The sequence below is a fragment of the Monodelphis domestica genome, chromosome 3, assembly GCF_027887165.1.
Source record: "Monodelphis domestica isolate mMonDom1 chromosome 3, mMonDom1.pri, whole genome shotgun sequence".
Classification (NCBI taxonomy): Eukaryota; Metazoa; Chordata; class Mammalia; order Didelphimorphia; family Didelphidae; genus Monodelphis; species Monodelphis domestica.
In genome coordinates, this window is record NC_077229.1 from 98,689,480 (window position 1) to 98,706,129 (window position 16,650).

At 52.7% G+C, this 16,650-nt stretch overlaps 3 protein-coding genes across 11 annotated transcripts in view; all 3 read left to right on the plus strand.

The window, feature by feature from the left end:
• Window positions 1–400: 400 nt before the first annotated feature.
• On the plus strand, window positions 401–9,002 carry GMIP (GEM interacting protein). 8 transcript variants are annotated; one of them, XM_007488596.3, is made up of 21 exons: window positions 401–617; window positions 780–923; window positions 1,823–1,913; window positions 2,063–2,120; window positions 2,262–2,319; window positions 2,401–2,526; window positions 2,759–2,823; window positions 3,059–3,169; window positions 3,279–3,359; window positions 3,440–3,586; window positions 3,692–3,829; window positions 3,966–4,162; window positions 4,278–4,378; window positions 4,470–4,559; window positions 4,690–4,844; window positions 4,946–5,134; window positions 5,833–5,970; window positions 6,160–6,395; window positions 6,469–6,781; window positions 7,564–7,618; window positions 8,406–9,002. In XM_007488596.3, exons 1-21 carry the CDS (start codon window positions 401–403, stop codon window positions 8,864–8,866), a joined length of 3,171 nt encoding a protein of 1,056 aa, XP_007488658.1. In that variant the 3' UTR covers window positions 8,867–9,002. The 8 variants fall into 8 exon arrangements, 7 of the variants coding, with proteins under 7 accessions (XP_007488658.1, XP_056678764.1, XP_056678763.1 ...); XM_056822786.1 differs by having other exon boundaries at window positions 401–923; window positions 2,262–2,526; XM_056822785.1 differs by having other exon boundaries at window positions 401–923; window positions 3,440–3,829.
• A 466-nt stretch (window positions 9,003–9,468) lies between these two features.
• Window positions 9,469–14,233, plus strand: LPAR2 (lysophosphatidic acid receptor 2). Its single transcript, XM_001368401.4, has 3 exons — window positions 9,469–9,518; window positions 12,166–12,910; window positions 13,363–14,233. Exons 2-3 carry the CDS (start codon window positions 12,181–12,183, stop codon window positions 13,659–13,661), a joined length of 1,029 nt encoding a protein of 342 aa, XP_001368438.1. The 5' UTR covers window positions 9,469–9,518; window positions 12,166–12,180; the 3' UTR covers window positions 13,662–14,233.
• The window catches only part of PBX4 (PBX homeobox 4), a 91,857-nt gene continuing 84,685 nt past the window's right edge, over window positions 9,479–16,650 (plus strand). Inside the window, exon 1 of one of the 2 annotated variants that reach the window (XM_007488594.3) lies at window positions 9,479–9,518. Coding sequence is in view for 1 of the 2 variants with exons in the window: in XM_007488593.3 (XP_007488655.1) it covers window positions 15,244–15,512 (269 nt within the window). In the remaining variant the exon portion in view is untranslated. Of the gene's footprint in view, window positions 9,519–15,128; window positions 15,513–16,650 lie in introns of those variants that run through there. The other variant, XM_007488593.3, reaches the window with a different exon arrangement.

The window sequence follows — 16,650 nt, forward strand, 5'->3', positions numbered from 1 at the left end:
AGATGTCATTCCTTCTCCCCTTACCCCTGATCGCTGGAGATACCATGGGGTGGCAGTAACAACCAGAAGATACTCAGTGTTTTGATTCTCTGTCCCAGATTTGAAGGCCCAGGAGTAGTTCCCTCCCTTCCTCTTTATAAGGTTCCGCCCCCGCTGGCTAGTTCCCAGACTCCCCAGCCAGGGAGGAGTTAATACTTAGCTTGCCAGCCAGGAGCTGGAATGTGGCCGAGCCACCCCAACCATGACTTGGATGGGGCAGCCCCCTGCGTCTGTCCTGACCCGTGCGGTCCACCCAGGAACAAGATCACTAGGCTTGCCGTGACCCCCTGGGCTTTTCACAAGGAGGCCCTCAGCTGGTTGGGGACAGTACCATTGGGACCCCAGACTCCCGAGGCAGCCCATGGTCCACACCTACCAGAGTGCTATGAGCTGGACTGGACCTGGGTGGGAGACCCCTGTGCCAATGGGTTTCCTGGCCCCTACCCGGCTATCTGCTAAGCAGATTCCTGGCCTTGACGCTGGTCGGGATTCCCCCTGCCAGCTGCGCTGGGTCTCTGCGCACCTCCGCCTCATCGACGGCAAATTCCTCAACTTTCGGGCGCTGTTCCGGGAGGGCTGTAAGTGGTGGGGGCAGCGGTACCCCTGGGCACTGGGAGGGAGAGCAGCCGACAGCCTCAGGGCTGGGGGAAGGGGGCTGGAAGGGGTGTTGGGCTCTGCTCACAGACCCGGGATTCAGGGAGGAGTCTGTGTGTCAGGCCATCATACCATCTCCTCTGCAGCCGGAGCTGGGGCTGGGTCTGACCCCCTGGAAGCTCACCTAAGCGACCTGCTTCAGGCAGTAGCCGCGCTCCAGACCCGATACCCAGTGCTGGGCGGACCACGAGTTCGGGGGGCTGTGGCAGCACTGGTCAGCGCTGTACAAGGTGAGGGGGCGGGGTCCCAGGTGGGTGAGGGGGTGGAGCCCAGCTCAGTGGGCGGGGAAACTGGTAGGGGGCGGGTCTCTGGAGTGAGAATGTGTCTGTGTGTGTCTGTGTCTGTCTCTGTCCGAGACTCAGGTTCCTTGTCCACCTTCCAACATGGGTTGGGCTTAGAGCGGAGATTCACATCCCAAAGCCGGCTCAGTTTAGACCAGCACATGGGGGCGGGGGTGAGAAACTGGGGGCACAGTGAACTTCCCGCCAGCCTCCTCCCCGCCCTGTGGAAGGGGGCGGGCTCCCATACGGAAGCAGGAAGCCTGAGGGGGTGTTGGGGGAGGGGAAAGGTTGGCTCCTACTTCCTCTGGTCACCTCCACCAAGCTGCCCCCCGGGCCTGCACCTGGAGCCATGGAAGGAGCCCAGCTTGGTATGAAGGGCACATGGAGGTGCCAGTTACCCTCTCTTCTTTATCCCCCAACCACCCCCTCATCCCCTCCTCACCCTAATGCCTAGCCCTCCCCCATCCGGTTGCCAAGGTGGGGGAAGTGACTGCTTCTACTTCTGCTTAATGTGGAATAGAGTGGGGGAAGGGCCTAGTGACATCCTGGGGTGCTAGTTTGTGTGCAGGTAGGGGTCTGTGTGTGTGTGTGTGTGTATCTCCATGTGTGGCTGCATGCCTGGGCTCCAGTGTGCACACATGTGTAAATGTCTGGACATCTCTGAGTTTCTGGAGCCCTAATTGTGATTAAAAACTCAGACCCGGAAGGCAGAGGCAGATCTGGGATTAAGCCTTCCCAGGACTGCCACCAGAGAGTCACTGGGGCCCAGGAACACCTGCCTCCGATTGGGGCAGACCATGTGCGTTTCTGTTAGCAAGACCCCTCTTAGCCCCATTCCCCTCCTCCAGGTCTTGCCCAGACCCAGGGCACTGGAAGCAGAAATCGGTACAGTGAGATCTTCAGGAGCCTGGACAACCTAGAGATTTCTTTGGGGAATGCGTGAGTTGGGATGGGGGTAGGGGAAGGGGTGGAGAAAATTAGCCTTGAGTTCCCAGAGGCCTCCAAGGTGACCCCCTACACCCCCCTCAGAAACCCCAAACCCACTGACACCCAGCCATGGGGACACCCTAACCTGCCCCCCTCTCCAGGGCTGTGGAAATGTTGGTTGGAGACTCAGAATCTGATTACCCTGAGCCAGGAGTGGAGGTAAGAAGATGGATGTTACTAGGGGAGGAGGGGAGAGGGAAGGGTTGGATCTGCTGATACCTCTTAAGAATTTCTACCTAGGTCCTAGGGAAGGGTTATGGGGTCACTGACCACATGCCAAACCCTGAGCTCTTCCCCTAGACTAATGAGATCCAAAGCTGGAGCAGCCCCTTCCCAGGAGGCCCTGCCCCCCTCACAGGTACAGACTGGGGTCAAGGGCTGGGGCTGGGGTCCAGAATAAGGATTGGCTTGGTCCCTTCAGTTAACGTTCTTTCCCAAGGGGAGGAACTGGACATCCGGCTCGTGCGTAGTGAAGGAGGAGTAGAGGCTGCCCTGGATTATGCCAAAATGTGGAGCAAACATATAAAAGAGATTCTGAGCTGGACTGAAAAGAGAGCAAGCTATGGTGATTCCTGGCTGGACCCCAGCCCTACACTCTGCCCCCTGTCCCCTGCCCTCTGACTTCGGCCTATGAGTCCACTCTGCCTGTGGACACTAGCCCTAACTTCTGGACCCCAGTCTTTAACCCACCCTCTTGACCTCAACCCTCTCCTTATCTGCCTCTGCCTCTGCCCCTTGTGAATGTCTCTTCCCAGTCATGGCCCATCCTCAGTCTTGGTTTTTTTTTCCCTTTCCAGAGCTAGAATTTTCCAAAAACATCATGAAGCTTGCTGAGGCAGCAAAGGTATCCATTCAACAGCAGGTATGGCCCTACTAACCCCCTCAGTCACCCCCTCTCCATCACCCCAGTCGCACCTCAGCCCTGTATCCTGTAGAGGAAAGAGCCCGGGCCTAGGAGTCAGAAGAGCTAAATTAAAAGCCTGGCTTTGCTGCTGGCCTCCAGTGACCTTGGAGCCCAGAGGGATTGGTTGGCCTACTTAGTCTCTCCAGTCACATCCTGCTCTAGCTTCCTGTCTTGATTTCTGCTCCTTCCCCAGCATCCTCCAGGACCACTCCGGGACGTCTATGGCCTCTTCCTAGAGCAAGACTTCACCCTTGGAGAGCTGATGTTACAGATACTGGCACAGCAAAAACGTGATTATTGCCAGGTGTGTGTGTGTGTCTCGTAAGGATAGGACCCAAAGGGGAGAGTGGAGCAGAGCTGCAGACCTTTCTCAAGGAAGTTCTATTCCACCCTGGTGGTCTCTGTCCTTACAGCCCCTGGTGGTCCAGAGGAATGAGATAGAGAAAAGGCGGAAAGAGATGAAGGCTCAGTGGGCTCGTGAACAGAAGCGGATGGTGAGAAGGAAACCGGGGGAAGGGAGGTTCCTGCTCACCTCCCACTGCTCCCACCACTGACCCTGACCTCTGATCCCCAGAATGAAGCGGTGCTGGCCTTGCGTCGGGCTCGGATCCAGTACCTGCAGAGGAGTGAAGATGCACAGACCCGAATCTTGGGCTTTCCTGAGGTCCCCAGCAAGCAGCAGGAGCGCCGGCGCCGTTCACGAGAGGATGCCCAGGCCAAAGTAAGGGCATGGTCTCTGATCCTTCTCAGTGTGAGCATTTCACCCCCTGGCTCTGCTTCCCAATGCCTGTGTTTCCCTTCCCTCTCCATTCCTTGGTTTCTTCAGGCACAGGAGGCTGAGGCTCACTATCAGGCCTGTATCCGGGAGGCCAACCTCCGGCAGCGAGATCTGGAGGCTACAAAACAGAGAATCGTGTCCCGTGTCCGGAAGATGCTATTTCAGGGGGATGTGGAGCTCAAGAAGGTGAGTGTTGGAATGGGGGTGTCTCTGAGAGATCTTTTCCCTTGGGGAGGATTTGGGGACCTCTGAAGGTTGAAGAATATGGGGGAGAAGAAGTTCCTGGGTGGCCTACAAGGGGTTGCTGGCTGTGCTTCCCTAGGTGTCCTTGAACTTCTTCAGCCTTCGGGGGGGCCTGGCTGAAAGAGGACCCCAGGGCTTCTCGGCCCTTAGCGAATGTTGTACACCCTTTGAGCCTGGCCAGCAATACCTCGAGTTTGTGCAGACGATGTGGCCAGAGCCCCCTCCTCCAGCCCCACCGGATTTCTCCTTCCAGGAGTTTGTGGCCTCAGCACACAGGTGGGGAATGAACCTGTGGGTCAGTTCTCAGAGGACGGGTCAGGACTAGGGGGCTTGGATGTGAAAGGATTCTAGTGTCTGATTGGGCTCAGCACTCATCCATGACTCCCTTCAGCTCTCCTCTGGATGCTCGAAAGAAGGTTCCATCCCAGCAATCCTTGCAGTCCAATGAATCCTTATTGGAGCTCAACCTCTGGGAGGAGCCTGGAGACCATGGTATGGGTATGGGTGAGGGAAGGGAGAATGAGGAATGGGGAGTTGGGAGTGAGGTGATGGGATCCCCCAACCCACCTTCCTCTCCATCCAGGGAGCCTGGGTACCTGTCTAGGGAGCGATGTGGACAGTGTGGGTGGAAGCAGTGAGTCTCGGTCTCTGGACTCTCCTACATCCAGCCCTGGTGAGGTTTTGATCTTGGAACTCATCCCTTCAGCCCCATAAGTCTTGAAAAAGTGAGAGCTTCTTTGTCACCTCCATGACTCATGACCAGGTGACCCTGACCTGAATATCTCTTCCCTACTGACCCCCAGAGCTTGGGGATGGACCAGACAATGAGACATCTTGCCCTTTGAAGAAGTGGTCATTATCCAGTGCAGCCCAAACCCACCGTTTCCGAAAACTTCGAGGCCCAGCCAAGTGCCGTGAGTGTGAGGCCTTCATGGTCAGCGGGATCGAGTGCGAGGAGGTATTGTGACCCTGACTCCTCCCTGATCCCCTGCTGCCCCTTGAGGACCTCTGGCCTTTCCCTGATCCCCAGTGACTCTCAACCCCTTTATATTTCTCCAGTGCTCTCTGGCCTGCCACAAGCGTTGCCTGCAGTCATTACTGATCCTGTGTGGCCACAGGAAGCTCCCAGCCCGAACTCAGCTCTTTGGAGTTGATTTTTCACAGCTTCCTCGAGACTTCCCAGAGGAGGTGCCCTTCTTGGTCATTAAGTGCACTGCTGAAATCGAGCATCGTGCACTGGGTGTACAGGTGCCAAGTTGATCCTATTCTATTTAATAAGCATTAAAAAAAAAAAACCTTACCTTTCTCCTTAGATTCAATACTGTGCATTCATTCCAAGGCAGAAGATTGGCAAGGGTTAGGCAATGGGGGTTAAGTGACTTGCCCAGGGTTACCGAGCTAGGAAGTATCTGAAGGCAGGTTTGAACACAGAATATCAATCCATTGAGCCACCTAATTGTTCCCTATTTAATAAACATTGAAGTACCTACTATGTGTCAGGCTTTGTGCTAGGGTACTGGGGATGATACAAAGACCAAAAGGACAGTCTGCCTGCCCTCAAGAAGCTTCCTTTCCTGGAGTAAAAACAAGATAGAGATAAAAAAAATTAAACAAAATAAGATACAAATTCATTTTGGGGCAGGGGAGGATATTAGCATTTAAGGAGATCAACACAAGTTTCCTTTAAGATATGGCACTTGGGCTGAACTTTGAAGGAAGCTGGAGATCTTATGGAGAAAGAGTTGGAGAGGAGAGAGTATTTCAAGGCTTGGGGTGAGGGAAGAACCAACCCTGACCCCAGCTCTGGGTCAGGCCCTGATTCCTAGTTACTCCTAGCCAAATCTTAATCCCTGAATCTACTGTCTGACTTGACTTCTGAATATCTCCTGAAAGATACAGGCCTTTAAGTGACCACTTGGCTTCATGACCTAAAACTCCATCCTCAGGGTATTTACCGGATCAGTGGGTCCCGACTTCGAGTAGAGCGGCTGTGTCAAGCCTTTGAAAATGGCTGGGCCTTGGTGGAGTTGTCTGGTAACTCTCCCCATGATGTTACTGGAGTACTCAAGCACTTCCTTAAGGAGGTAGGGCCCAAACCAAATGGGAATGGGGCATCAGGGAGCCAAGGAAGATGGTGGAGGGCTGTACTTGGGTAGTAGACTGGGGAGACTGAGGGATGGAAGTCAGGTAGGGAAGATGGGGGCCCATGAGAGATACAGGGCAGCAAATTAAGATCTGCTCTGGGGGTAATTTCAGAATATTCCTTCTCCTAGCTCACAGATCCTATCATCCCCTCTCAACTCTATTGTGCCTTCATTTCTCTGGCTAAGAACCTGCAACCAGAGGTATCATCAGATGCCTCAGGAAACACTGAACCTGAACTCAATCTTAACCCCAGCCCCAGTGCTCACCCTGAGGCTGAAGCTGTCAGTGCCCTGAAAAATCTCCTGAGACAGTTGCCTGGTTCTAACTACAATACTCTCCGGCATCTGGTGGCCCATCTGTTCAGGTAGAATTGGGGCTGGAGCTAGGACCAAAAGTCTCTAGGTAGCACCCTCTGAATAACCTGGTTCTTCCTCCAGGGTGGCCTCAAGGTTTGAGGAAAACAAGATGTCGGCCAACAACTTGGGCATCGTGTTTGGGCCAACGCTGCTTCGGCCACCGAAAGGACAGGGTGGGGTCAGCACCAGCCCAGTGGCTTGTCTCCTGGACTCGGGATACCAGGCGCAGATGGTGGAGTTCCTCATCATCCACTATGAGCATGTCTTTGGGATGGAAGAACTCCCTTCCGTCCCAGCAGAAACATCTGATCCTGGAACTCCTGGGCCTGCCTCCCAGACCTCAGCCTGTGGAGAGGGGTCTGAGACTGCAGGGCTCCAAGCGTTATCTGATGAGGTATGGTCCACTGCTAGTCTCCAGCCCGCTCTACTGCTCGACCTCTCTGGAGGTCCAGTACATTGCCAGAGAACCTGGTCATAGTCAAGGGAAGTGGTGAAGCAACAGCTGATGGGTCATGGGGGAGGGGAACAGGAACAGGCAAGAACAGAGGGGTGTGCTAATAGTGGGGGGAAGGAGGGTGATTGTCTATAGAGACTATAGTATCAGGGATGTTGGGGAGTAGGGGGTCTGGTTTTCCTAGAAATCTGACGATGGATATGGAAGCATGAACTTGGCCAGATTCCTTCCTGCAGACTTGGATTGTTTATATTATCAGAGAGATTTCCTCCAAAAATGGTTAAGGTTTTGTGTAAATTCTGCTAAGGGGAGAAATCCTTGGCTTTTCAAGAAACTCTCAAAAGATTTCCAAGTAGTACGGAAATGGTAAGGTTTATGAAGGGTCCGAACACTCGTTATTCTAGCCCTGTGCTGGCACCTGTCCTGGGCCAGACTCACTGAACAGGTATCTGTGTCTTGATCCATGGCAAAGGTGAGACTCAGGACTCTTTTGGTCTTGGGTTTAACTTTAGGCTTCTCTGTCTCCAGGCCAAGTAAAAATCTCTGGATTTTGATCCTGGACTCTGAATATCTTTGGGTTAGACTATCTGTCTTGGGCTAGACCTTCTGAGCCAGGTCAGCACCTTTAGGTCTCTTGATTCTCTCCCAGATCAGACTCTGGGTCTCAGAGGTGGGACCTCATGAGTCTCTCTCTTGGGTGATACCAGTGCTTCTCTTCACAGACTTCACTACCCAAAGGTGACTTCATTGAGTGGGTCACCGCAGAAGGAGAGGAAGGTGAGTGAGTACAGTCGTTGGAAGACAGCTGGGAGTATGGAACTTAAGTCAAGGATGTCTTAGGTAGACGTGGCTCTGCTCAAAGATTTAGTGGTTACTCTGGGAGGTAATTGGAGAAGGGTTGGAAAAACTGATCTCTTAAGCAGCCCTCGGAGGTTTGGTGCAGTTGCCCAAAGAATAATGAATTTAATTAGTATAAATAACAGCTAGCTTATAGGTTTGCAAAGCATTTTATAGCTATTACTTCATCTTTTCAATAACCTCGGGAAGCAGATGCTATTATCTCCATTTTTCAGATGAGGAAACTGAGATAGAGATTGTGACTTGCTCAGAGTCTTCCAGCTAGTATCTAATTGAACTCAGCCCCACTGCCGAGACAGCTAGATGGTTCCCTGGACCTGGAGTCAAGAAGACCTGATTTCAAATGTGGCCTCAGACCCTTACTACATTTACTGCTTATGTGACCCTGGGCATTTAAGCACTGTTTGCTTTAATCTACTGGAGAAGGGAATAGCAAACCACTCCAGCATCCTAAGAACATTATGGTCCACAGAACCAAGTAAAGTTGGACAGGATTGAACAACAGCAATGTTTTCTGGCTCCAGATCTAGTACTCTGTCCATTGAGCTCCCTACAGAACTTGGGGTTCCAGTGACCTGGGGGTGACAGTGGGAGAACTAGAGGTACAGTTTCCTAGGGAGGGAATGGGAATTTTTTTTTAATGTCGGGATAATTCTGGAGGAAGATTTAGGGAGGCTAGAACTAATCAACTCCCTTTCTCTGTCAGAGTCCAATCAAGTACGTGAGGAAACCCCCCTAGGGACACAATCCCGGGGCCACTTCAGTCGGCAGCCTGTGAAGTATCCCCGGGCAGGGGGAGTCCGGCCAGTCATCCACCAGCTGTCCAGCCTGGCTTTGGTGGCCTCTAAACTTTGTGAGGAAACCCCTGTCAAGGACCGACGGGGAAGTGTTCGGGGCCAGGGGCCTTGGGCCAGTGCCTCCCCAGAAGGCAGCCCCTTCCGAAGAGGCAAATTACCAAAGCACTTTGAGATTACTCAGGAGACAGCCCGACTCCTCTCCAAACTCCAGGGAGAGGGGACCCAGGATGGAAGGCAGTCTCCCTGCTGGCCTGAGCCCGAGCCTCAGCCTCCACCACAACCCTGCCAGTCTGAGCCCTCCCTCCCGCTTGATTCCCAAGCCCAGTTTGAACTCCAGCCCCAATGTGATGAGGCAGAGGACCATTTGTAACTTAACCCCTTCCTCCCCCCCCCCACCCTGGAACCTCAGGGTCAACAGGTCATTTTCTGGTCACCCAGAGCAGCAGGTCGGTGCTTCCTGGCCATTGCTGCCACTAACAGCCAATAAATTTCTCTACCTTCCTGGTTCTGGCCTTCTGACGTGGGTTTTTTGGGGCAAAAGTGAGACCATTTAATGGAGAATAAAGGTGTGGGGCGATGGCCTAGGGAGAGGTCTTGGCCAGGGCGGTGAGTGGGTGGCACAGCGTAGGGGGTGACTGGAGGTGCCAGCATACCTAGAAACACCCACTCTTAGCTTAGAGGGAGGTCAGAGCAAATTTCCCACCCTTAATTCAACTCATCAAGTATTTTATTAAGCCTCCATAAGTGAATAAGCCCCAGTCATAGGCTTTGCAGTTACAAAGCCAAAAAAAAAATGGGCCCTACCTTCCTAGAGCTTCTATTCTACATAAAAACATTCAAGAGGCCTCCCGAGAGCCCTCTGCCGCAAGTAGGCTAACGAGCCAGGGCCGACCCAGAGAAGTTGGGCAGGGCCGAGACTGCAAAAATCTCAGTGATCCGCCCACTGCCTCCCGCCCCTCCCGCCCCAGCCTGGCCCCGCCTACAGGGCCGCACGCGGAGGAACCGGCTCCAGGTGGTCTCAGGTCTGGTTCTGGGGATGAGGGGGACCCCGAGTGGGCTTGGGGGGATCCATAGGTTGCGGGTGGGGGTAAAATTGAGATGACTGGGCCTCTGCATCTGGCCCGGGACAAGGGAGAGTGCTGTAGGGGAATTCTGGCGGGTCAGCGATTGGTTGGGGAGGGGGCTCCGTGGCAGGCTTGGGATGTGGTAGAGGGCCGGAAGGGCTCTGTGGCTGGCCGATCTGGGGAGGCGGCCTAGCCCTAGGCCAGGACTCTGTACCTAGGAATTGGTTTTATTTGCAAACGGGGTTTGACCGGGTAAGAGCGGTGGTGCGGGGCGGGGGTTGTACTTTGGCATCCTGGAGGAGGGAGGTGCTGTTGGGGGAGACCGAGCGATTGAAAAGAGTTAGGGGAGCGGAAAGGGGGCCTGGAAGAGGGTGGGAAAAGTTAGGGATTAGGAAGCTGGCCCCTCTTTGGGGGCTGCTAAAGCGGGAACTGCGTCGGGGAGAGGGGCTGGGCTGTTTGTTGGCCCAATGGATGGAAGAAGAGCAAGGCGCAGCCCACGTAGTTGTTCGTTGGGGAAAGGGATAAATCCGTTGGTTTGGGGGGGCTCTAAAGCTGCCTACTTACACCTACCTGACCAGACTGCCTTGCCCAAGGGTAAGCCCCAAGTGCCAGAACTACTCTCGGGCCATTAGGTGAGGAGGGGTCCTGTTTCAGACCTTAAGTGTTTGTTGCTCCTTAGGGGCAAGTCTTTGGGGAGGCCACCTCTTCCCATGTGCCGGAAAGTTTTTCACCAGTATGGCTCTTAGTACAAGAGAGCAGCTGGAGATCTCTAAACTTTCCTGCTACCCCGCCCTCTCCTCCTCTCCTCTCCTCTCTACCTATCTCTCGGTTTCCAGCAGAGGCCAGTCACCTCCTGGAAATTCTTTTGGTTTTCAGGATGCTTTCTCGTTTCTCCTCTCTCTGCCTGCTCTTTGTCAGTCTCCTTTGCTGGCTCTTTATCTTTGTCATACCCTATAACCGAAGGTGTATCCTTGGCTCTATCCTGGGACCTCTTTTTTCTCTATATGCTCTCCTTTGGTGATCTCATTAGCTCTCCTAGGTTCCGTTCTTTCTATACAGATGTTTTCCCATATCCCCTAGTTTTTCTTCTGAGCTCTGACATCACCAGCTACCTTTTTAGATAAAAACTGGACATCCTAGTCTTCTCACACTCAAGGTGCCCAGAATAGCTCATCTCTTCCCCCAACCGCTTCCTAGTCATTCTGTACTCCTCTCACTTATTCCACTTATCCAGTCTGTTGCAAAGACCTGCCATTTTTACCAGATCTCTCCCCTGACACAGCCACTACCCCATGCAGGCCCTCATCACCTCTAACCTAGACTATTGCAATAGCCTGCTGGCTGGTCTTCCTGCCTCAAGTTTCTCCCCACTCCAATCCTCTCAAACTATGAGTGATTTTCATGAAACATCACTCCCCCCACACTCAAACTCCATTTGTTCCCTTTTATCTCCAGGATCAAATAAGTCTTTTGTTTAACAATTAAGGCTCTTTACAACCTCACTCCAGCCCCAGTCTCCCAGACTTCACACTTTATTCTTCTCTGAATGTTGGCTTACTTGCTGTCCCACACCTTTGAAACTCCATTTCCCACCTCTGTGTTTGGACTGGATGTGTCCCCCATGCTTGGAATGCTTTCTCTCACCTCTATTTCTTGACATCCCTGGCTTCTTTAATGACTCAGCTTGTCTGCCAACTTCTGAAGAAAGTCTTTCCCAGTCCCCCACCCCCACCATTAGCCTCCAACTTCTTGGCCTTTGCTTCTGAGGCTCTTCTGTATCTAACTCATATTGTCGTCATTCAGTCATATCAGCTCTCTCTGTGACCCAGTGGACCACAGCTCGACATTGCTGTCTATAGAGTTTTCTTGGCAAAGGTACTAGAGTGGTTTGCCCTTTTCTTCTCTAGTGGATTAAGCAAACAGAGGTTAAGTGACTTGCTCAGGGTCTCACAGGTAGTGTCTAAAGGCACATTTGAACTAAGGTCTTCCTTACTCCAGGCTCAGCACTGTAACTATTTAGCTACCCAGCTGCCTCCAATTTGTAGATATCCATTTATTTTTGCCTTTCTTTGGATGATCTCAGAGGTGATCACATAGTAAACCTGACACAGAGCCAAGTATTGAATTAATACATGATTGCCTTCTAAGTGCACATGTCCTATGCTGGTCTTTGGGTGGTAGGGGTCTTTTCTTAGAAGTGACTGCAGACTGATCTTTTCCTTTTCAAATACTGACCATCACATTCTGTGCTCCCAAACCATTCCTTTAACTGGTTCCTCTTACTGCCCCTTGGCCAGGTCTCCCAACATCCCCTTACCCCTCTGTGTCCATAGTGACCACTGCTGTATCTTCCATATCTTTCACCGAGTCAGCCTCTTATTTCATCATGCTGACTTCTGCCTTACTGGCTGACCTCTCTCTCACATTGATCACCCCAACTAACCTTCATCTATGTGCTTTCATTAGCCAACCTAACCTTGCCCCTTACTATCCTCTGCTGGACCTCTGCTTTTCCCACAACGTCCCACTGTTAGCCTCTTGTGTCCTCAATAGTTACTACCACCTCTCTCTCTTTTCACTGACCACCAGCTTCTTATGTCCCTAGGCTTTGGCTACAGTCATGGATCACTGTTACTATAATAAATCTGTGAGCTTCTTCTACAACCACAGTGGAAAGCAGCTGAGTCTACACTGGCAGCCCAAGGATGTGGTAATGGTGACTCTGGGGCTTACTGTCAGTGTAGTGGTCCTGCTGACCAACCTGCTTGTCATTGTAGCTATTGTTTCCAATCGGCGGCTACACCAGCCCATTTATTATCTACTAGGGAATCTAGCTGCAGCTGACCTGTTTGCAGGACTGGCCTACCTGTTCCTCATGCTGCACACAGGCCCCCGCACAGCCCAACTCTCAGTGAGGGTCTGGTTTGTGCGGCAGGGCCTGCTGGATGCCAGCCTCAGTGCTTCTGTGGTTAACCTGCTGGCCATCGCAGTGGAACGGCACCGGAGTGTCATGGCAGTGCAGCCACTGAGCCTTCTGCCCCGGGGTAGGGTGCTGTTGCTTATGGCTGGCAGTTGGGCAGTTGCACTGGGCCTGGCACTTTTGCCCTCCTACTGGAACTGTTTGTGTAACCTGGACCATTGTGCCCGCCTGGCCCCAATCTACAGCCGCACCTTCCTGACAGCCTGGGCCCTTGGCAATTTGCTGGCCTTCCTGCTTATGGCAGCTGTCTATGCACGCATCTTCCTCTATGTTCGGGGCCGTATGAATCGCATGTCACAGCACGCCGGCTTCCACCCACGATACCGTGAGACCACAGTTGCCCTAGTCAAGACAGTGGTCATCATTTTGGGTGAGGGAACTTTTGTCTTCCTTCTTTCATCAAACAACCCCCTCCCAAAGACTGATCCATTCATTGACTCCTTCATATCACTGACTGTTCCCCCTCCCCAGTTCACCTCCATTGACTGACTCACCTGTAGTGATCTTCTCCTTTGGAGAAACCAATACCATTAGAGCCATTGCCCCAACGCCTTCTAACTGATTGACCCCTTGCTAGCTGTGACCACTCCTCTCCACCCTTTTAGTGACCTACCCTCTCTGACAGTTATTGACCACCTAGGAGCAATGATTGATTTCCCCCCTTCCCATGAACGTGACTGGTCTCATTGAAAGTAACAGATTCTCCCCTCTGGAGTAACTGGTACTTCCTACTGAGTGACTAACCCACTCCAATTGACCAAATCCCTCAGGATGAGTAAGGAGCCACACTGACAACCACTAATCACTCTGCTCTATCCCCAGGGGCATTTGTGGTCTGCTGGACACCTGGCCAAGTGGTATTGCTTTTGGATGGTCTGGGCTGTGACTCCTGCAATGTCTTAGCTGTGGAAAAATACTTCCTGCTTTTGGCTGAGGCCAACTCACTGGTCAACCCAGTTGTATATTCATGCAGAGATGCTGAGATGCGCAGCACCTTCCGTCGGCTCCTCTGTGGCTGTTTGAGGAGTTCTTCCCACCACATGCCCCGAAAAGGGCCAAGACCTGGAATGAGGGTCAATATTCCTGACAGTGGCCATCCCCTGGTGGATTCCTCCCTTTAGTTATCTCTATACCAGTGAGACAGGACTAATAACTGATTGGGATGAGAATTGACTACTGTGAATGGGATAATGAACGGTCAACTGCTTCTAAGGCAGGATGAGATTTAACCCCTTCAAATGAAGTGAAACTACTATTGTGGCTACATGACTACATGAAGGTCAGGGCAAAACTCTCCATTAACTGCCTTGAATGTAGGCTCCCCACCTAGGTGGAGAAAAGAGTGATACTTTTATATGACAATTTTTCAAATACTTACTTGACTGTTTAACTCTTGGGGGTTGGGACAGGGTTCCCTGCAATTGTTAGTTTGGATATTATGGACATGCTACCCAGATGAAAGGGATTAATAAGGACCATTAATAAGGATGGTAATTTGGTTGGATCTGATTCTGTGAAAAAAATAGGTAGGTGGCTGAAGTTTCTGCCTGTCCTCCCCTCATCCTTCCCCATAGGCCAGTGCTGGAAATCTATCCCCCTTCCCCCACCTCCATTGACTGGATCCTTCCTTAGGCCTAGACCTAACCTAGGCACTTCTGTCCCTTCAATAGATATGAGAGAAGGGTATTGCCCAGAACAGCCTTGCCCATATTCTATCCCCTTTTCTTCTATTCCTGTGGGTGGTCTGTCTCCTAATCATCAACTAAGGACTATCATCCAACTGGTCCCCTTGGAAACCTGGGGCCTCCAGCTTCCAAAGGGTGTGACCCTTCAAAGCACTCAGCCCAGCTGAGACAAGGATTTTCCATTTTGCTTTGTCTAAGAGCAATCACTATGTGCAATAGTCTGAGAAGGGAGGGTGCTTTGTAAGCAGATGGGGAAAGGGGAGTGGCTTGGAACCCTACTGCCCCTTCCTTTGCCCCCAAGTGAGCCCTGTGTCTATTCCCTCCAGCTTGCAGGTTGAGATCAGAATCTCCTGGAATAGGCATGCCCTAGGGACAGAAATGATGGGCTGTATCCTATATGGGACACCTCAAGGGCCCTGGGACTACTCCCTCCTCTTCAAGATAACGGCAAATAGATTTGCCCATCTCACCAGGACTGAGTTCTCTAGAAATGCTTTTCCTGGAGGAAGCTTCAGCTCACCCCAGGGTACAGCCTGAGATTGGGGTCCAGCCAGTTTTATCCCAACCTCAGTTTGGGACTCAGCTTTCCCCAACCCGTACCTCAGCTTGGGACTGGCCCTTCTCCAGTCCCGCCTCAGTTTCGGAGCTCAGTCACCCCCAGCCTCAAAATCTGGCCACGGTTATCCAGGGAGTGAGGGGGAGGTTCCCGGAGAGAAACAAGGGTCTGGCATCCTTGAAGCAGAGGTTTGGACCTTCCTAGTAGAGGGTGGGAGGCCGTTGCCCCGGTAACGGAGCCAGCGGCCTCCCTGCGGCGTGGGGCGTGGCCGGGGGCGGGCTCGCGGCTGGCGCGCGCCGCGGGGACGGAAAGCGGCCGGCCGGTCAGGGGCGGGGCCAGGCGCGCGCCCCCGCGGCGGGGCCTGTCTAAACGCGCAAGGCGGTCGCGAGGCGCGGGGCTGTTGGTCGCCGACGACGCCGCCGGAGGCCCCGCTGGCGCCCCCTCCCTCAGCGCCTTCGGGCCATGGACGACCCGTCACGGCTGCTGGCGGCGGCGGCGGCGGCGGCGGCGGCCGCCGCCACGCACCCCGTGGGGGCGCTCTCCGGGATCCCGCCTCTGCCCCTGCCGCCCCCCGACGCCGAGGAGCTGGAGCCCGCGGCCCCGCACCGCCTCCCGCCGCCTCCGGGGCCCCCGCCGCCCGCACCGGGACCCGGCCCGCATCAGGACACCGGCGACATCCTGCAGCAGATCATGGCCATCACGGACCAGAGCCTGGATGAGGCGCAGGCCCGGTACGGGGGCTGGAAATGGGGGAGGGAGGGGGAGCGCGTGGGGGTGGGGCGCGCAGGTCGACCGGGGTCTGGGCCGAGGTGGGGGAGGGGGGAGAGTCCGGAGCCTGGGAGCCGAAGACTTCCTCGGTCCTGCGGTAGCCGGAGAGGAAGGAGTCCTGAATGAATGAGTACAAGCTAAGGTCCTAGGCCAGGTTCCTCTACCCTTGGAGTCCTGGATGAGGAATGAGTTTTCCCAAACTTTATTCTCCCCACCGCGCCCAGGTGAAAAGTCTGACACAAGGAGGGTTCCATCTCTAGCTCCTCACCCCAAAGGAGAGTTAGGAAAGCAGGGTCTGTCTAACACATTCTAGGAGATGCTTAATAAAGGCTTCATACTGTGTGAGCTCCCTTCTTGAGAGCTGGGGACTGCCTTATTTACCTACCTTTCTTTGTATTCCCAGCGCTTAACACAATGCCTGATACTTAGTAGGTGCTTAATAAGTGCTTCTTAATAAGGGCTAAGCGTCCAGGATCCAGAGCCTTAGTTCTTCAGTACAAGTAACAGGAAAACATTTTGGACGTGGACCTACCACGGTCAGTGCTAATAATATTCCTTATCCCTTCCTTTTACGAGTGTCATTGGATATTCAGTGTATGATAACAAGAATCTACGCTAAAAAAGAATGACCAAAAAGAAGGGTCAAATAACCTTGTCTTTCCAAAGTATCAAAGTATGTTGAACATGTAAATTCCCATCAGTACTTCAGTGGATTCATGGTTTCCATCCATTCAGGTACTTTGTTCAACAGTAAAGATAACAACTCATTCACACCTTCTCATACTTCTCAATTTACTTCCAACTAGGCTTATAAATGTTCTACCCAAAATTACTAGGTCTTTTCTCTATGGCTTTTGACATATACTGCTAACTGTATGAACAAACCTTGGTACTCCAGGCAACTTTTAAGTACTCTTCTTCAAAGTTAGAGAACCAAAGGGGGAGGGAATGTCCTTAATTTAAAGTTCAAAACAAGAAAGTAGAAGAAAGAATCCTCCTTCCTTTTCCATCTTGATTAACAGTTAAGTTTATATCTTTTAGAATTGTTATTGTATTCCTCCTGAGTGCTTATGAAACAATTCCTTTTGGCTTTGCAGGTAA